Raw genomic sequence first — 21,786 nt, forward strand, 5'->3', positions numbered from 1 at the left:
AAAGTGATCTATATAGTCAATGCAATCCTTATCAAACTTCCAAAGTCATTTTTCAGAGAAATAGAAAAAACAATCCTAAATTCTACATGGAACCACAAAAAACCCCACATAGCCAAAGCAATCTTGAACACAAGAGAACAAGGCTGGAAGCATCACACTTCCTGATTTCAAAATACATTACAAAGCTATAGCAATGAATATAGCATGGTACTGGCATAAAAAGACACACTGGACAGTGAAACAGGATAGAAAGTCCAGAAATAAACCCATGTATTTACAGTCAATTGATTTTCAACCAAGGTACCATACAGTCTCTTCAATAAATGGTGCTGGGGAAACTGGATATCTCCGTGCAGAAGAAATAAATTAGATCCTTATCTCACCTACATATAAAAATCAACTCAAAATGGACTAAAGACTTAAACACAAGACCTGAAACTGTATAACTACTAGAAGAAAACACAGGGGAAAGCTCCATGACTTTGGTCTGAGCAATGATTTTTTAGATATGATCCCAAAAGTATAGGCAACAAAAGCAAAAACAGACAAATGGGATTACATCAAATTAAAAAGCTTCTGCACAGCAAACGCTTTCTTTCATGGGAGATTTTTTTTATTACATATTCAATCTCCTTACTCTTTATTGGTCTCTCAGATTTCTTCATGATTTCATGATTCAGTCTTACTATTTCTTCATGATTCAGTCTTAGTAAGGTATATGTTTCTAGAAATTTATCCATTATTCTAGGTTGTCCAAATCGTTAGCATATAATTGTTCACAGTAGCATCATCCTATTATCCTTTGTATTTCTGGGTATCAGTTGAACTGTCTCCTCTTTTATTCCCGATTTTGTTTATTCGAGCCATCTCTCTTTTTTTCTTAGTCTAGCTAAAGGTTTGTCAATTTTGTTTACCTTTTCAAAAGAACAACTTTTAGTTTGGTTTGTTTCTCTAGTCTCTATTTCATTTATTTCTGCTCTTACCTTTGTTATTTCTTTCCTCCCTCTGCTAAGTGTGGGCTTAATTTTATCTCCTGTAAGTAACCTATCATTCATTTACTGAATCTTGGCAATTATACATACCTTACCTCTAAATGTTTTATTTTTGAGAAATCAAGTGAAAAGCACAATGAGGCATCAAACCATACACCTGATAAGGAGCTAATATCTAAAATATATATGTAACGCAACTCAATAGCAAGAAAACAAATAACCCAATTAAAAAATGATAAAAGGACCTGAAAAGATATTCAAAAGAAGACATATGAATGGCCAGCAGATATATGAAAAAACACTCAACATCTCTAATAATCAGGAAAATGCAAATTAAAACCCCAGTGAGATATCTCCTTAAACCTCTTAGAATGGCTATTATCAAAAAGACAAAAGATGTTGAGAATGTGAAGAATGGGGAATACTTGCGCACTGTTGGTGGGAACATAGATTTAAAAAAGAAAACAGCATAGAGGTTCCTCGAAAAGGTAAAAACTGAATTCCATATGATCCAGCAATCCCACTTCTGAGTACATATACAAAGGAAATGAAATAAAAATGTTGAAGAGATATCCACACTCCTATATTTATTGCAGCATTATGCATAATAACCAAGACATGGAATTAACTAAAGTGTGCATCAATGGATGAAAGGATAAAGACAATGTGGTATATATGCACAATGGAATACTGGATCACCTTTAAAAAGAAGGAAATCCTGCCATTTGCAATAACATGGATGAACCTGGAGGACATAATGTTAAGTGAAGTATGCCAGGCACAGAAAAACAAGTGCTACATTGTCTCACTTATATGTGGAATCTAAAAAAGTTGAACTCATAGAAGCAGTTACCAGAGGCTGGAGTCAGGGGTATGTTGGTCAAAAGGTCCAAGTTTCATTTAGACAAGAGGAATACATTTTAGTGAACTATTATACTGTACAGTGAGCATAGTTAACAAAAATGTATATTTCAAAATTGCTAGGGGTAAAAGAAACTATCAACAGAGTAAGCAGGCAACCTACAAAATGGGAGAAAATTTTTGCAAACTGTGCATCTGACAAAGGTCTAATATCCAGCATCTATCAAGAATTTAAACACATTTACAAGAAAAAAACCAAATAACCCCATTAAAAAATGGGCAAAGGACATGAACAGATATGTCTCAAAAGAAGACATACATGTGGCCAACAAGCATATGAAAAACAGCTCAACGTCTGATCATTAGAGAAATGCAAATCAAAACCACAATGAGATACCATCTCACACCAGTCAGAATGGCTATTATTAAAAAGTCAAAAAATAACACATGCTGGTGAAGTTGTGGAGAAAAAAGAATGCTTATACACTATTGGTGGGAATGTAAATTAGTTCAACCATTGTGGAAGACAGTGTGGCAGTTCCTAAAGGATCTAGAACCAGAAATACCATTTGACCCAGCAACCCCATTACTGGGCATATACCTAAAGGAACATAAATCATTCTACTATAAAGATACATGCACATGTAGGTTCACTGCAGCACTATTCACAATAGCAAAGACATAAAATCAACCCCAATGCCCATCAATGATAGACTAAAAAAAGAAAATGTGGTACATAGACACCATGGAATACTATGCAGCCATAAAAAAGAATGAGATCATGTCCTTTGCAGGGACATGGATGGAGCTGGAGGCCATTATTCTTAGCAAAGTAATGCAGGAACAGAAACTGAATATGGCATATTCTCACTTATAAGTGGGAGCTAAATGATGAGAACACATGGAACAACACATACTGGGGCCTAACAATGGAGGGAGAGGATCAGGAAAAATAACTAATGGATACTAGGCTTAATATGTGAGTGGTGAAAAATTGGTACAACAAACCCCCATGACACACATTTACCTATGTAACAAACCTGTACATCCTGCACATGTACCCCTGAACTTACAAGTTAAAAAAATTACTAAGGGTAGATTTTGAATAGTCTCACCATAAAAAATGATAAGTAGGTGAGGTAATGACAATGTTAATTAGCTTGATAAAATAATTCTACAATGTATGCATATATTAAAATGTCACATTGTACCCTATAACTATGTAATTATTATTTGTCAAATAAGAGAAAAAACCGACTTAAGAAATTAGGAAAAGGGCAATAGAATAAATCCAAAAGTTGTAGAAAATGAATACAAAGACAGAAAGTAATAAATATGAAAATGAAGATACAATAGTGATAGGATTAAGAAAGTCAAAAGTAGGTTTTTAGTAAGGAGTAATAAAACAGATAAATATTTGTCCAGGTTAAGTAAGGAAATAGAAGAGAGAAGATAGAAATAAATATTTTTATAAATGGAAAAAGGGGACTTAAATCATATCTAGCAGAAATTGAGAAAATACTATAATTTATGAATAAATTTGAAAACTTATACAAAAATAACAAAGATAGAGAAGATATAACTTACCAAAGTAGCTCAAGAAAAACAAACAAAAAATCTCCCAGAGGATCCTATTATCATTTAAGAAAAATAAATTAATAGTTAAAATCTTTCTACCTAAAAGCATAAGACTCAGATGGTTTTTCAGGTAAGTTCTATCAAACTTTTTCTTTTTTGAGATAGGGTTTTGCTCTATCACTCAAGCTGGAGTGCAGTGGTTGATCTTGGCTCACTACAACCTTGAACTGCTGGGCTCAAGTGATCCTCCCGCCTTGGCCTCCCAAGTAGCTGGGGATTATAGGTCTGGCCTATGCCTGGATAACTTTTAAATTTGTAGCAGAGTCGAGGTCTTGCTATGTTGCCTAGGCTAGTCTTGAACTCCTGGGCTCAAGTGATCCTTCCTCCTTGGTCTCCCAAAGTGCTGGGATTACAGGCATGAGTCACTGGTACCTGGCCCAAACCTTCAAGAAACAGATTATTCCAATCTATTTTTTTTTTTTTGAGACAGGGTCTCACACTGTTGCCCAGACTGGAGTGCAGTGGTGCTCATCGTGGCTCACTCAAACTCCTGAGCTTAAATGATCCTCCTGCTTCAACCTCCTGAGTAGCAGGGACTATAGGTGTGGACCACCACCTCCTGCTAATTTTTAAAATATGTATATTTTTGGAGAGATGGGGTCTCACTATGTTGTCCATGCTGGTCATGGACTCCTTGAGCAATCCTCCTGCATTGGCCTCCCAAAGCACTAGAGTTGCAGGTGTGAGCCACCATACCTGGCCAATTCTAATCTTATACAAACTCTTTCAGAAGCTAATAAAGAGGAAATATTTCCCCAAGATGGATTATATATAGCCAATATAACCTTGATACCAAAGTACATGAAAATTATAGAACGTGATAGTACATGAAAGAAAATTATAGAACTTTAGTCATGAAAATAGATTTAAAAATCTGAAACAAAACATTAGTAAGCCTAATCCAAAACTGATGCCTAAATTCAACATATCTTAGTAATATAAGACTGGTTTAAGTGAAAAAAAAATGTATGCATGCCACTTTCCACATCAAAAATTAAAGGAAAAACCACACAATCATCTCAATAAACAGATTATTTCAACAAATATTATTCATCAAGTACACATTGCTCCAAATACTGGGGGTTACAGTACTGAAAAAAAAAAAAAAAAAAAAAAAAACAGGCAAATACCTTGCCTTCATCTTCCAGCCAAAAGAGAACAGGAGAATTTCTTAACCTAATAAAGGGTGTCATCCAGAAACTTCAACAAACATTCTCAAAGATGAAATGTTAATACATTTCCTTTAAAATCAGAAATGTGACAAGAATGCCTATGAACACTGTATTTAGTAGTATATATTGGAAGTCCTGGCTATTACAGTAAGGCAAGGAAAAACAGATGTTAGAACAGTTGAAAAAGAAGAAACAGAAACAGTCCCCATTTATAGTAATCATTTGCATAAAGAATCTATATAACATTATCTATATAATCTATATAATTTATGTATCCATGTGATATAAAAATTTATGTATCTACATATAACACATAAAATGTATATATCTACATATGATACATAATAATTTATGTATCTAAAAGAATCCATTAGCACCTATGGGCAGATTGTTGGAATTAATGAGAGTTTTGCAAAGAGTTAGGTTTAAGATCAGTATAGAAAACTCAGTTGCATTTCCATACTTTAACCAAAAAAAGAAAACATAATTTTAAAAAACAGCATTTTTATTAGCAGAACATTAAGATATTTAGAAATGAAGCTAATAAGATTTTTTTTTTTGAGACAGGGTTTCGCATTGTTGCCCAGAACCAGAGTGCAGTAGCACAGTCATAACTTACTGCAACCTCAAACTCCTGGACTCAAGTGATCCTTCTGACTCAGCCTCCCAAAGTGCAGGGAAATGGGGAGGGGAGTAACCATGGGTTGATGCAATGATATTGGAAATATTCTAGTTATTTTGTTGATTATTAGATTCAGGGATATTAGCATGATGCTTATAAATATATGTGTTAACTGAAAAGATGAGAAAAATAATTAAAGAACTAGAATTTAAATATTTACAATACGTTTTAACTTGCCTATAATTGCTTTCACATCATCCATCACCTTTTTCAGAGGAACATTTCCATTAGCTGTAATACAAAGCACAAAAAATTTGGACAATGACACAGAACTTAGAAAAATTATAAGCTACAGCCCAATGAAAGACTATGTATTTTAATAAATTGTATTCATCTTAAATTTATATTTCCTGGTTTGAGTGCTTAATTCTTTATTAGTAAGAATGACCAAGGTAGTCAGCCCATGTTCCTTAAACACAGGGTTTGATATGGCAAACGTACTATGTCTTTGATTCTTGGGTTTTCAGATACTTTCTAATAAGCATGGTAAAAGATACCATTCATAAAAGATTTTTGCGTGTATGTGAACCTGACATATAACACAGACACTGAGCTTCTATCTATTGTCAATATGCTTTATCTATTGTCAATATGCTTTCCTCTAATGTTTTCAACTTCTGTATATATCTCAAAATGGTGGTGACATATGGTTGTTAGATACTTGATGAAATATTAATGATGTTCTGCTACTTTCTATTGTAGATATTTTTCTATCAATTGTTTCTGGCTCTCTTTGTTGTTTATTTATTCATTTTCCCCCTTGCTCTCATATCTGTTTCTCCCTACCATTCTCTGGCCTAATAACAGTTGTGAATATCCTCTCAACATTGCTTATAGTTGAGCAGGATGATAATCCAGATGAATAAAAATGACAAAAGACAGGATTTCTTCTTATTTTCACACCAAGTTCTTCTCCATGATTCTTAGAAATATCTTAAGTGCCTCAAATCAATCTAGTTTTAGAAATTAATATACATGATCCCAAGATTCTAAGCTCTCCCCTAAAAGGCAAAATAGTTATTTACAATGCTCACCATCAACAGGTTGATTTTGTATCACACTTTGAAGTTCCTTATTTTTGAGCTTGATCCCCATGTTCCCAAGAATCGTCTTCAGGTTACCGATATCAACCTTTCCTCCTTAGGAAAGAGAGAAATGTGATTTAAAAAAACCTAACAAAGACAATGTGAAAAATACTTTTCATGCTGTTAGTTAAATTAACATTCAATAGGCCTGACTGTTGCTGAGAGTTAATTGCAATGATCTAATTGGAAAATAGTTTGGCAATAACTATCATGATCCATTAAAATGTTCAAAATATGGCCAGGTGTGGTAGCTCCTGCATATAATCCCAGCACTTTTGGAGGCTGAGGTGGGGGGATTGCTTGATCCCAGGAGTTCGAGACCAGCCTGGGCAACATAGTGAGGCCCCACCTCCATTATTTAAAAAGTTCATAAATCTTAGCCCAATAATTCCACTTTTGGGAATACAGTAAAGCTTGTGCCAAAAGAGGGGACAAGTGTTCATTACAGTCTTTGTTACAAAAGTAAAACAAATTCAAACACCCAGAATTTAAATATCTAACAACAGGGTATTGTTAAGTAAACCAGTGTATTTTCAACCCACAGAAAATTATTTAGCTATAGCCATTAAGAAAGATGTTTGCCACAGGAAAAGAAATACTTTTTTGAAAATAAGGTGGAGTTATATGATTGTTTAACATATTTACTAAAGTCCTTATGCCCAGTAAAAATAAACATGAAACAATGTAAATAATGCCTGTGATTCTTCCTGCCATTCCACAGACAGGAAGCACATTAGTAGAGTAAACCTCAGATAGACAATATCAATTTATTACTCCATCAGATGGACTAATTTCTCCTGTGCCTGTCATACTGTGAGCATCTTAACTCAGTGTGATTCCAGTATTATACAAATTTTTGTATTATCATGGCTCTTGACCAACTGCTTCATCTAATTGCTCAACTATAGAAATCTATTCTATCATTGGATGAAAAAGTGACTATGTTGGAACTTATCAAGACTAGTATATTGATAACTTTTATGTGATCTTCCAATAGGATTTCAGAGTAATTTTGACTATATGGGATTTTTTAACTACATAGGCTTCAACATATTAAGAGTGGTTATGATTAGATAGCAGGACTATGAGTGTTATTTTAAAAAATTAGATATGGCCAGGCACAGTGGCTCACATCTGTAATCCCAGCACTTTGGGAGGCAGAGGAGGGCGAATCACCTGAGGTCAGGAGTTTGAGACCAGCGTGGCCAACATGGTGATATCCTGTCTCTACTAAAATTACAAATATTAGCCAGGCGTGGTGGTGGGTGCCTGTAATCTTAGCTACGCAGAGGCTGAGGCAGGAGAATCGCTTGAACCTGGGAGGTGGAGGTTGTGCTGAGCTGAGACTGTGCCACTGAACTACAGCTTGGGCAACAAGAGTGAAACTTTGTATCAAAATAAATAAATAAATAAGATTATTTATTGGACATGTGACACTTTTTACATTGAATAAAATAAAAGAACACTATCAATTCACAACTGAACATTATGATGGTTATTTTCAGCACTGTGAAGGCCATAACTTTAATTAGACCTATCTAAAATTAAACAGAAAGACAAAAGTGGAGACACTTAGGACTGTTTCCTTTGAGTCTGATCCAGGGATCAAGCTTACACAGCATACACACATAAAAGACTACAAGATCAATATATAATTGATAAATAGAAGAGGTGGCAGAAGAATCATGCCCTCATAACTAGGAATAAAGACAAAGATTGAGAATCTCAATCTTATATGCTTTCTCATCACATTTATTACCCACCTTTGAAAGACTTCAAACCCGTTAGCAATCTATTCCGAAAAACTTTCTTATCACCTATAAAAAAAGGCACAGTTCAGGACAGAGAATGGCTCACTAAGAGACTATAAGGGGCAGACTTTTCTTTGTGAAACTGACCTTAAAGTTGACCCTCTTTCACCTTCAAATCATGATGAAGTTAAGCAACAAACAAAGCTTTCATTATGATATGGAGTGGTAATCTGGTATAGAGGTCAAGAGCCTGCCTTTGTGGCCTCAAGCAAGTTACTTACTCTTTCTACGCCTCTGTTTCCACCACCGTAAGATGGAGATAATGTGTCATCATTGTGTGTGGTGAGGATAGTACAACACCTCATCATTAGGACTTAATAAGTCTAGATGTTATTATTAATAAATCTACTTACTCTTTGACACTGAAAGTAACTGTCGGTTTATGTATTACAGGGCTGAAACTCCTCTCATCCCTTATTTCTATCACATTTTCATTCTGTTTACTTCCTTCTACACCTAAAGTTTGACATGTCAATGGCCTAATGGGTAGCAGTAGGGATTTGCTTAGTCCTTGGTGGCAAAGCTCATGCTTGAAGGTTTTTATAACTTCCAAACTGGTAAAACATAAGAAAAATTTAATGTTCTAGCAGTTGGTATAAGAATTGTTTGCAGGGATAAATAAGCAAAAGCTTATGTTGGGAAGATGTGGGGCCTTTGTGTTTAAGGGAAGAAAGAAACAACACTCCTAATAGAGAGGAGAGATAAATTTGGTATCCTCTCAGAAATTGAGAACAGAGGAAAGAATTTTTAGGGTTTAGCTCTGTGAGAGATAAGGGTCAGGAAAAGGGAATCTCCATTGGCAATACTTAGAAAAGTGATTCTGGGAAAGAACAGGAATTCTCATGAGGACTTTGGCAATGTTTACTGAGAGACAGCAGATATAAATCCTTTTCCTCCTTGCAAAATCATCAGTAACATCTTTCCACCTCAGCAATGGTTTTGTGGAAAAGGATTCTTTTGGGGGTTAAATTCTGTACCTGAGTGAGCACATAGTAACAGAAAGACTGTTCATATGGAAACAGCTGGAGGATGTGTGCAGGTAACATACGAACACACATCGCTTTCACATATACATTTCAAGAGTAGAACCATAAAACTAAACTGCCTAGAGTTCACAGTAACATACAGCTCACCATCAACTGGTAGTAATTTTAGCAGTTCCACGCAGTCCTTATCATTGACTTCTATCCCCATGTCTCCAAGAACATTTTTCAGATCTCTGGCATCAACCTTTTCTCCTTTGAAAAGATGGAGTGTTAACAGGTGAAAAGTTTACAAATTAGTAACTTAAAAAAATAATTTTAAGTTCATACTAACCTATTTGAGTGATTTTTAAAATACTTATATTTTATATAGCATCACTCTCAATTTGGAGTTAAAGAGCAAAGGCAAAATGGAACGTGCAAGTACAGTGTGACAACAGAAGTCAAGGCAAACCTGTTCCTATAATATCAATATAATGAAGGGTCTCTTAATGTTGAGGATAATGTACAAAATTAAATCTAGTTAACAAATTGGATTACCAATTGCCAACAGAATTCTGGCAAGAGATATCATACTGAATGATATAGCTGATCATTCATGAAACTACATGTATCTTGAGCTTTGCAAACTTTATCCTATTTATTATTGTGCTTGCCTGAAATTTGGCTATATACATTCAGCAAAAAACATATACAGGTGAAAAAATATTTCCTCAGAACACTGGAGTTTTTATCAAGACTATGTTATGTGGTTTATTTTTAAAAGTTTATCCAAGATCAAATTGATTTTATCAGGCAGAAATATTTTACAATAACTGGGTAAAATGACAAAGTTAATATAACAATAGACTATTGGGGAAACAGCATCTAAAATATAATTTACTGTGAAACATTAGGGTTTCAGTGTTATGGAAACTCACCTGCAGCAGCCCCCGACCTTCCTGATGGAACAGGAGTCAAGAGGCAAAGCCACTCTGGCTAATATTCTAGGGTTGTAGAATGCTATCCTGCCTTTCATAATCCATTTAACAAAGTAGAGGAAGGGGGGTGGGGGGAAGGAAGGGAGGAAAAGATGAATAAGTGAAACACAGGGGATGTTAAGGGCAGTGAAACTATTCTGTATGAAACTGTAATGGTAGGTACATATCTATATGCATTTGTCAAACCCCATAGAACTATGCAACACAAAGAGTGAAACTTAATGTAAACTATAGATTATAGTTAATAGTAATGTATGAATGTTGGTTTATTAATTGTAACATATGTACCATACTAATGCAAGATGTTAATAGCAGGGAGATTGTGTGCTTGGGATAAAGGGGAGTGGAAGGATGGGTAGATGGAACTCTCTATACAATATGCTCAATTCTGTAAATCTAAAAGTGTGCTAAAATACAGTCTATTATCATAAAATACGATAATAATAATAATAATGCAATCCACTGAGAACCTGCCCTTCTTTAGTGCCTTGGAGTGCATTTTGCTCTCTCCCATTGGAGATACAGGATGTATTGTAACTGGGTTTACTTGGCTGATATGTACATGCCAAACATGGTGGATAACCCCATGCTAAAGTATCCTGCTACAGCTGAGTGTCACAAAATACTAAGACCTCAATGGAAGAGAGAATAAACCTCCTGGAAAAAAAACTTACCTGTAAAATCTTTTATTCTCAGCATCATGTTTTTCAGCTCAACCTTCTGATCAACTGTAAGACATGGAGCAGTCACAGAGCAACAATAAGGCGGTTCTTTCGGTTTTTGCCACCCATGACACCTGCCCCCAACTAGAATGTTGGTATCATCTTGAGTTTTAGTTCTAGACTATGAAATTACATTTTTGAATATGCAATACCCACTTAGATTTAAGAATAAGTTCTTTCCTTCATTACTTCCCCTGTATTCATTTTGTTTTTATTAGAATACATCTTTTAGTAATTTGTTTAGAGAAAGTCCATGGCTAGTAAACTTCTGTGTTCTTGTTTGCCTGAAAATGTCTATTTCACTCGAATCCTTGAATATTTGGTGTTCAAAGTTATTTTTCTCTAGCACTTTGAAATAAATATTTTTCTATTTCTTTTTGAATCAAATGTTGGTAATATAAGATTCTTTTATCATTTTGTGTATAGTTTGTTTTTACTCCTGTTAATGATTTATAAATTTCTCTTTGCCCCTGATATTGTGAAACTTTAGAGGAATCTTCAGGAGTAGGTGGAAAAAAATTTTATCCTGTTCAACATTCAGTATTCCCTTTGATCTAGAATAAAAGGAAAGGATGAGGAGATGAGTGATTTATATTGTTCATTTCCCCTTCTTTACTAATTCATCCCTAACAGTTGTTTCTACTTCTTCCTAGTAAGTTGAGAAGGAAAAAAGTTATTTATTCAATTTGCTTTACCCTAGGTCTGGGCACTTTAGTGTGAATTCTCTGGATTTTGTAGCTTACCAGTTTAGTTTCTGAAGAGTGAGAAAGGTTTTGAGGAGCCCAGCTCTGCTGTACTATTGTTTCCAGTGTAGAGTCTTTATTTCCTTTTCTGTCCCCATTTAACATTTATGGCATTAAATTGGTTCCCTTTTATTATTTGATTCATGTTGAATTTCCTTTGCTTATTTTTGTTTTTTTAAAAATTCTGTTGTTCATTTTGTTAGGTATTAGAGGAGAAGAAAACTAGCCAGATTTTGCTTTTTTCATCAACTCAAGTTGGAGTCCTCTGGACCAGTTTGCATAACATTAAAACGAAAATTTTTTGAAAATTTGAAAGAACTTACTTTGAAAACCATTTGAGGCTATCACCTTTTGTTGGAGGGATGGGTAGTGGTAGATGAGTTTACAGGTAAAATTATTTTATCAAATATTATTGGTGTATCCATATTTTCATATCTTCTTGAATCAATACTGGCACTTTTTTCCTCTGAAAAATTTTCATTTTACTAACATATTTAAAATCTAACCTCATATTACATGTAGTATCCTATTATAATAGTAATATTAGACTGACTATTCATAGTTACATCTCTTAACATTTCTAATGTCATTTCTATTCTAGGTCTATTACATGTTAATCTTTCTATTTCATAACAGCTGAATCATATGTACTAGAAATCACCATTAATCAGTTTTAACCATGCCTCATCATAGAGAGTTTTCCTTTTCTCTCACATATTGTGTAACGTTTCTTTTAAATCTTTCACATTCTATTTTTCTTCTTTTCTTCATTCTTTGACCTGAGAGAGGTCTGTTAGTACCCTCACCAATTTTATTATCCATAATGGAATACATTTGCTGGACTTGAATTAAAGAGAGGAAATATGTTTTCATCTGACCTGAATTCTGCTCTAAGCTTTTAAAAATGCCCTATTGATATCAATTAACCACTCTCATTGGTCTATGTATGCTTTCAAACCCAAGCTGTCTTAAACATAATACATTTTTATCTATAATGCTCACCATCAACTGGTAGGTCTTTTGAAAAATCTTCAAGTTCTTTTTCTGAGAGCTCAATCCCCATATTTTCCAGAAATTTATCCAGGTCATTTATATCAACTTTTCCTCCTTAGGAGAGACAAAATATTAAAAAGGAATACTAAGATATGAAAAAAATCCTTCTTAAGTCATATGTGTTATAGTTGTCACTTTAATCATCAAGACATAAAGTTTAATCAGATCTAGTTAAGGGTACAAATAGGGTCACCACTAAAACTAGATGTAGAATCTCATCCTCTGACGATATCTTTTGTTTATATCAACATAGTGCAAGTTTTATAGGATGCTGGGTAATTTTCCAAAGAACTACGGCATAATATATCTAACATATGCATAAATATTGGTAGGATGTATATATGGGATTTTAAATTTCATACAAATAAATTTGTATAAATTAAAACAGGAGAATATCTCAGATTTATCTGCTTTCTCACCATACTTTGCACTTACTTTTAACAGTCTTTATACCATCCAGCAACCTTTTTTGATACACCTTTCCTTCAGCTGTAAGAAAAGACACAATTCAGGTCAGAGAACAATAAAGGGAGACTTGCTAAACAATAAAAATGTGACAATTCTTCCCCTAATCCCATAATTTCAGAAAGATGGAGTTTTAAATATTTTTCTCTGAAATTTACCTACTTTTCTCTCAATTAGTTACGAAGATTATTTGGAGACACTTTAATGAGGTAGATCTGTCCACACTTACACAAAAGCAATAATTATTGGCTTAAACATTTTGAAACTTATATCCCATTTTATTTACCTTTATCTCTAACTTCTTTCCTTATACCCCTCTTACTTTTCCATTTTACATTCTCCCCCATACTATCAGGTTCATTAATGCAATCAATAACAACAATACACATGTCTTATTGGCATGAAGGAGTACAATAGCTACTGTTTATGTTAATAAAAATCAAATTAACCAGATTTTTTTTTTTTGGCAAAAATCTAGTAATTCTAAAAGCTTTTAAAACTAGAAGTAGAATCTCAACCTCTGACTATATCTTTTGTTTGTATCAACATAGTGTGAGTTTAATAGGATGCTGGGTAATTTTTCAAAGAACTATGGCATCATATGTCTAACATATTTATCATAACATATCTAACAATATTTATCATAACATACTATAAGATGATATACTTATCATAACATAAATAGTGGGAAGATACATGTATGGAATTTTAAACTGAATACAAATAAATTTGTGTTAATGAAAAATAGGAGAAAATCTCAGATTTATCTGCTTTCTTACCATACTTTGACTTAAAAAAAAACCCTAGTAACAATCTTGTATCATTTTAGAAGAAAAGCTCACAATCTCAAAAGCACTCTGAAGCCCTTTGAAGGATACATACATTTTAAATTCTTACCATCAAGCGGCAAAGTTTTTACTAAATGCAAGTAGTCCTCATATGGGACCTCTATTTCCATGTCTTTTAGTGCATCTTCTAGGTCACAGACATCTACCTGTTTTCCTAGAAAAGAGATAGAAATTGTGACAAAAATAAATTTGAGAAGAACACAAATAATGTTAACTAACAATATTTTCACTCATATACCATTATAATAATTTCAAAGGTAAAAATAAAACAAATAATAATTTAGTTCTTTTCTTACAGTATAGAAGTTTAACTATTTCTCCTGATATTTTTTTAATTTATTTATTATTATTATACTTTAAGTTGTAGGGTACATGTGCATAACGTGCAGGTTTGTTACATATGTATACTTGTGCCATGTTGGTGTGCTGCACCCATCAACTCGTCATTTACATCAGGTATAACTCCCAATGCAATCCCTCCCCCCGCCCATGATAGGCCCCTGTGTGTGATGTTCCCCTTCCTGAGTCCAAGTGATCTCATTGTTCAGTTCCCACCTATGAGTGAGAACATGTGGTGTTTGGTTTTCTGTTCTTGTGATAGTTTGCTAAGAATGATGGTTTCCAGCTGCATCCATGTCCCTACAAAGGACACAAACTCATCCTTTTTGATGGCTGCATAGTATTCCATGGTGTATATGTGCCACATTTTCTTAATCCAATCTGTCACTGATGGACATTTGGGTTGATTCCAAGTCTTTGCTATTGTGAATAGTGCTGCAATAAACATACGTGTGCATGTGTCTTTATAGCAGCATAATTTATAATCCTTTGGGTATACACCCAGTAATGGGATGGCTGGGTCATATGGTACATCTAGTTCTAGATCCTTGAGGAATCGCCATTTCTCCTGATATTTTAAAAATAATCATTATGTTAGGAGAGTAAAATGTGAGGCACGTACATTTCATATTGAAAAGTACATAGATTACATAAATTATATTATTAAGTAGTACAATGTCCATAAAATGCACATAATAAATGCTTGATAGAGAGTATATTGCAAAATGGGGCCTCAACCAGCATTACCTTTATGGCAAAGCCAGCCTAGGACACTAGAGGAAAAGAAAATTATAGGCCAATATCTCTGATAAACATACATGTAAAAATCATAAACAAAATACTAGTAAACCTAATTCAACATCAATTAAAAGGACCATTCACTATGATCAAGTGGGATTTATCCCTGGAGGCAAGGATGGTTCAACATATACAAATCAATAAATGTGATATACCATATTAACAGAATGAAGGAAAAAAAACATATGATCATCTCAATAGATGTAGAAAAGCATTCAACAATATTCAGCATCCTTTTATGATAAAAACTCAACAAATTGTATATAGAATAAATGTTCTTCAACACAATAAAGCCCATATATGACAAACTCACAGTTAACAACATACTCAATGGCGAAAAATTGAAACTTTCCCTCTAGGATCAGGAACAAGACCAGGAAGCCCACTTTTAAAAAAAATTTTACTTTAAGTTCTGGGACACATGTGCAGAACGTGCAGGTTTGTTACATAGGTATATAGGTGCCATGGTGGTTTGCTGCACCTATCAACCCATCATCTAGGTTTTCAGCCCCACATGCATTAGGTATTTGTCCTAATGCTCTCCCTCCCCTTGTCCCTTAACCCCTGACAGGCCCTGGTATGTAATGTTCCCCTCCTTATGTCTACGTGTTCTCATTGGTCAACTCCCACTTATGAGTGAGAACATGTAGTGTTTGGCTTTCTGTTCCTATGTTAGTTTGCTGAGAATGATGGTTTCCAGGGAATCCCACTTATAAGAGAAAGAAATAGAAGGCATTCACATTGAAAACAAAAAGTTGACTGTTTAAAGATAACATGATCTTACGTAACAAAAACCCTAACGACTCCAACAAAACACTTAGAATCAATAAACCAATTCAGTATGGCTGTAGGATACAACATCAACATAGAAAAATCAGTGGTGTTTCTAATACAGTAACAATGAACTATCTGAAAAAGGAATCAAGGAACTAATCACATTTACAATTGCTACAAAAAAGCTTAGGAATAAATTTACATTGTGGTGAGGATTACATGATTGTATTTTTTGTCAAAACTCAGAACTGTACACATAAGGATGAATTTTACTGTAAGTAAGTATATATCAATAAATCAGACTTAAAAAAAAAAAGAAGGTGAAATATCTGTATCCTGAAAACTATAAAACATCGATGAAACAAATAAATGGAAAGATATCTTGTGTCCACAGATTAGAAGAATTAATATTGCTAAAATGTTCATACTACCCAAAGTGATCTATACATTCACAGGAAAAATAACTAATGAGTACTAGGCTTAATACCTGGGTGATGAAATGATCTGTACAACAAGCTCCCATGACACAAGTTTACCTATGTAATAAACTTGCACTTGTAACCCTGAACTTAAAAAAAAGAAGTTTTAAAATGAGAATACATGCAATATCCAAAATAAATTAATTTTGACCATCAAAAAAGTGATCTATAAATTCAATGCAATCCCTACTGAAATTCCAATGACATTTTTCACAAAAATAGAAAAAACAATTCTAAAATTAGTATGGAGACACAAAAGATCCCAAATAGCCAAAGCAATCTTGAGCAAAAAGAACAAAGCCGAAGGCATCACACTACTGAATTTGGAAACCTACTACAAATCTATAGGAATCAAAACAGCATAGTACTGGCATAAAACAGACACATTTCAAACAATGGAACAGAATAGAGGTCCAGAAATACATCCACACTGTTATGGTCAATTTTGATTTTTAGACAAAGGTACCAAGAACACACAATGGGGAAAGGACAGTCTCTTCAATAAATGGTGTTAGGAAGACTGGATATTCACATGCAGAAGAATGACATTAGACCCTTATCTCACTCATTAAAGTTACAGTTTCAGAGAAAGAAATAGAAGGCATTCAAATTGGAAAGAAAAAGTTAAGTTGTCTGTTTGCAGATGACATGATCTTACATAAAGAAAACCCTAAAGACTCCAACAAAACACTATTAGAACCAATAAACCAATTCAGTATGGTTGCAGGATATAATATCAACATAGAAAAATCAGTGGTGTAAAACTACTAGAAATTGTAAAACTACTAGAAGAAGACATAGGGGAAACGCTCCATGACTTTGGTCTAGACAACGATATTCTTGGATAGGATCACAAAATCATAGGTAACCAAACTAAAAACAGATGAATGGGATTGCAGCAAACTAAAAAGCTTCTAAACAGCAAAGGACACAATTAATAGAGTGAAGAGACAACCAACAGATTGGGAGAAAATATTTGCAAACCACACATCTGATAAAAGGTTAATATCCAAAATATATAAGGTACTCAAAGAACTTAATAGTAAGAAAAAAAAACCTGATCAAAAAATGGGCAAGGGACCCGAATTGTTACTACTGGGTCTTCTTTTTCTGTCTTGTTAATGAATTGGATTGGGGACCTTCCTCCATCATATCCATAGAACCAGATGATAGGACAGCGTAAATAGAGTGGAGGGCAATGGTGCCCTAGCCTATGGAGGAGGCATGGCAGAGGAACTTGATATAACTTTAGTTGTGGATATTGTGATGACTTCTATCCTGTGTACTTGGATCCAGCTGTGTACATATCAGGAGAAACAGTGGGTTCATTTCTCCTCCATTGTCTACTATGAGAATCTGTATAGCTATTGAAAATTAAAAAGTACTTGTATTTTTGTATTCCAAAAATAAAAGACTGATTGTTCCACATAATGGCAACAAGGAACCACCAGACTGGTTTTAAATCTGTTTAATCACTCAATGACAAATTACTAAAAGTAACACACTTCTGCAGGCCAACCAATCAGTCACAGCTTCTTGCTTCTGAAAGTCAGCCACATGGGAACAGTCACACTTCAATTAACACTTTTGTGAATACCAACCAATCAATAACAATTTTACCAGAGAAATCATGTTTCTACGGATGATGTCAACCTACCCATGCCTCTGAGTTTGCCCATCACTCAACTCTATACTTCCCCCAAATCTTATGTAAGCATTCTGTTCTGCACAGTTGTGACTGTGTCTGACCAGCTTTGCTTTTTATTTCAAATAATTGTTAGTTGTGTCGGCCTTTAAAAATCCTGAAGGGTCTATTTATTTTGAAGATCTCCATCTGGCAGAATTCCATGGGGCTTGTTGGACCAACTGGGGTACTCACCAGGACTCTTATGTATAATTTCTATTTGTCCTTCACATTTGCTGTCGTGTAAGTCAACAATTTGAGCTCTTACTGTGTTGTATTGAGTTCTTGTGGGCAAATTAATTTTGTTATCCCAGGATTTGTCTTTGTCCTTAGTGCTAGTTCTTTGTGTAATATAATTAGACTTTTTGATTTGTAGTATTTTTGCTGTTAACCTGCCTATTCTTCCACTACTTGCTTTGCTTTAACTTTTGCTTCTCTATTTGAATAAAGTCATGCCTCAATTATATTAGGGAATTTTCCTAATATAATTTCCATCCTCCCACCTTGGCCTCCCAAAGTACTAGGATTACAGGCGTGAGTCACCGTGCCTGGACGGTAGCAGCATCTTCTATTGCTAGATGAGCAACAAAGACATCAGCATGCTTGCTGTATTATGCAGAGTAAATACCACACTCAGAAATATAACTTATTTCTCTTATTTATAATAAAAGTCATGTCATCAAAATGTAGGAGAAAATTACTACACATAATATGAAGTTAATATAATTTCCCTAATATAATAATTGAGTCATGCCTCAATTATTTTTGTTTTGTTCTTGTTGTCTTATTCTGTTGAGTGTATAAGTGAATATTTCACAAAGGATGAAAACCACAGGCCCAATCCAAACTAGTCTTAAGGACTAATGGTTGGAGGTTTGTGGGACTAGCCATAAATTTTTGCAAAGGTAACTAGTCACACTTAAATAAAATTTGAGAAAGCACTCACTATCTTTTTATTTGTGAGAGAAAATCAGTTTTAAAATTTTGTATTCCAGGATTGATGATTTTCAAGTTACTGATATACAGCTCTTTGTAACATTTGCTTGGCTGGTGAACTCAGTTACCATATATAAGCATACATATACTTTTGTGACTCTTTTGTGAATTTTCTTTTGATAAACAGGGAGAATTGCCACATTGCTAATTCTTTACATTGTACTTGCAATCACACTTCCTCTTCCTCTTCTTCTTCCTTTCTTCTTTTTCTCTTTTTTTTTTTTTTTTTTTTTTGAGATAGGGTCTTGCTCTGTCACCCAGGCTGGAGTGCGGTGGTGCTATCCCAGCTTATGCAACCTCCGCCTTCCTGGCTCAAGAGATCCTCCCACCTCAGTGCCCCCCACCCCCGCCCTAGTAGCTGGGACCATAGGCATGTGCCACCATGCCCAGTTAATTTTTGTATATTTTGTAGAGACGGTGTTTTGCCATGTTGCCCAGGATTCACACTTAGACATTTATATCTAAGCTAAAAGAAAACTCGAGTTTTAAAGGTAGACTTAAAGGATTGGTTAGACTAGTTTTCATTCATGCCTGACAAATGTTTGGCCATGATTCCAGAATACCTTCCAGTCCCTTCTTATAATATTTTCAGTTTTGTTTGCCTCACACTGTTTGAGTTCTGCTTTTCAGAGTCTCAAGTGCTTCTATGCAGCCACTGTATCAACAGATAATTTAACAAATGATTCAAAGACAAAAACAGGATGAAATCATCCTGATTTGACACTGAGATGTCAGCTCATCTCAAGCAGAATCAGCAATAGTGGAGGTCTGGACAATTCCTGATGGTTTCCCCTGTGGCTCTCATTGAGGGAGGACCAAAAGGTAGACTTAGGACTAAAAACATTCTCATACTATTAAGAAAAGTCTGCTATCATGGTTACATAGCAATATCAAATACTATTGATGCAGCTGCTTCCTCTTCTTTCTTTTCTCTCTCTCTCTCTCTCTGATAGGGTCTTGCTCTGTCACCCAGGCTGGAGTGCAGTGGCGCTATCTCAGCTCACTGCAACTTCCACCTTCCAGGCTCCAGTGATCCTCCCATCTCAGCACCCCTGGTAACTGGGACCACAGGCACATGCCACTATGCCCAGATAATTTTTATATTTTATAGAGATGGAATTTTGCCATGTTGCCCAGGTTGGTCTCAAACTCCTGAGCTCAAGCCATCCTCCCACCTTGGCCTCCCAAAGTACTGGGATTACAGGCATGAGTCACCGTGCCTGGATGGTAGCAGCATCTTCTATTGCTAGATGAGCAACAAAGACATGAGCACACTTGCTGTATTATGCAGAGTAAATTACCAGACTCAGAAATATAACTTATTTCTCTTATTTATAATAAAAATCATGTCATCATAATATAGGAGAAAATTACTACACATAATATGAAGTTAATATAATTTCCCTGAAAATTATGATATTGATGATCCATCCAAATAATTTTGTTCACAGAAATGTCTCAGCTATTACCTCAATTCTGAAGTATCCTATATCTTGTGCCAAGACCTAGTACCTCTATTGGTTGTAAAAGTGTAGGTGATCCAAAGCAGATAAATAAAAACAATTAATGAAAGGTTAAAATGGCAAAATTAATAAGAGAATGAAGGGATGGTAGGAAAGATCATGTAAAAAGTTAATTTCTCACTTACCTAAAACAGCACTCAATTCTTTAATCAACTTATTTAGTTTGACTTTCTTTTCAGCTGTAAGACAAGGCAACATTTGGACACTGATAAAGCCAATCTTGGAAGAAAAGCATAAAGCATTAACTATTTAAATTATGAAGTAAAACCTAGATGAAGGATTACATGTTGTCATTTTAATATTTATAATTCTTGGGCTTTAATAAAGAGCTCTATTATCAGCAATAAGAACTAAGATTTCTTGGACCATAAAGTCTACCTTAGGTAAAATGTTTTCTCTAGCTTTTTGAATGCATTCTGTTTTTAATTCCTTGTTTCTCTTGGAATGGATGATAACACATGCTGGTATATATTGAAGGCCATTGTTTACGACATTATGTTATTTTCTATTATTGGACGACAATGAAAGAATCCCAGGAAAAGGAGCAATGAACAGCACAGTGTGTGGTGAACTAATGCCTTTAAATCTTGCTCAAGGGAAAAATGCCACGTAAGGAGTGAAAAGATGAGTCAAAAGAGGTTGAATGGAGTCAGAGTAACAGTTAACAGTTGGTTTCTGAGTTGGTTCTGTCTGGATCTTGGAATAGAGCACTGAAAAAAGATAATCCTAGCTCTGTGAAGTTTACATAAATTTGTTTTGTTCATGGTTGTATCCCTAAGACTAAAATAGGCTGAGACATGGGTGTTCAACAGATATCATGAATAAATAAATTGATTAAATGAGCCAATTGATAAAATGCTTAGCACTGTGCCTGGCATATTGTAAGACTCAATGTATATAAGCTATGAAGGATCATTGAAGAGTTTTAATGTGAAGAATAATAATGTCAGATTTTCACCTTAGCAAAATCATCCTGGCTAGTTTACATAGAGAAATTGAAGGCAATGATATGATTATTAGACCAGTCAGGAGGCTTTTCTAGTAGTTTAAGCCAGAGATCATGAAGATCTGAATTAAGGTTAGAGTAGTCAACATAGCCAAGAGATTTTTAAGAGGAAAAAAATGAGAGAGCATGAGATGCCAAAGATAATTTGTAGA

The 21,786-nt window shown here is 34.5% G+C and overlaps 1 protein-coding gene across 50 annotated transcripts in view; it reads right to left on the reverse strand.

Moving 5' to 3' along the window:
• The window catches only part of LOC126939504 (uncharacterized), a 557,395-nt gene that overhangs the window by 160,127 nt on the left and 375,482 nt on the right, over nucleotides 1-21,786 (reverse strand). For all 50 annotated transcript variants that reach the window (XM_050764859.1, XM_050764858.1, XM_050764860.1 and 47 more), the window contains 9 exons: nucleotides 20,754-20,807; nucleotides 14,085-14,189; nucleotides 13,158-13,211; nucleotides 12,672-12,776; nucleotides 10,879-10,932; nucleotides 9,375-9,479; nucleotides 8,194-8,247; nucleotides 6,380-6,484; nucleotides 5,523-5,576 (listed from right to left, as the gene is read on the reverse strand). In XM_050764859.1, coding sequence (XP_050620816.1) covers nucleotides 5,523-5,576; nucleotides 6,380-6,484; nucleotides 8,194-8,247; nucleotides 9,375-9,479; nucleotides 10,879-10,932; nucleotides 12,672-12,776; nucleotides 13,158-13,211; nucleotides 14,085-14,189; nucleotides 20,754-20,807 — 690 coding nt within the window. The remainder of the gene's footprint in view (nucleotides 1-5,522; nucleotides 5,577-6,379; nucleotides 6,485-8,193; nucleotides 8,248-9,374; nucleotides 9,480-10,878; nucleotides 10,933-12,671; nucleotides 12,777-13,157; nucleotides 13,212-14,084; nucleotides 14,190-20,753; nucleotides 20,808-21,786) is intronic.

This window comes from Macaca thibetana, chromosome 16 (genome assembly GCF_024542745.1).
Source record: "Macaca thibetana thibetana isolate TM-01 chromosome 16, ASM2454274v1, whole genome shotgun sequence".
Classification (NCBI taxonomy): Eukaryota; Metazoa; Chordata; class Mammalia; order Primates; family Cercopithecidae; genus Macaca; species Macaca thibetana.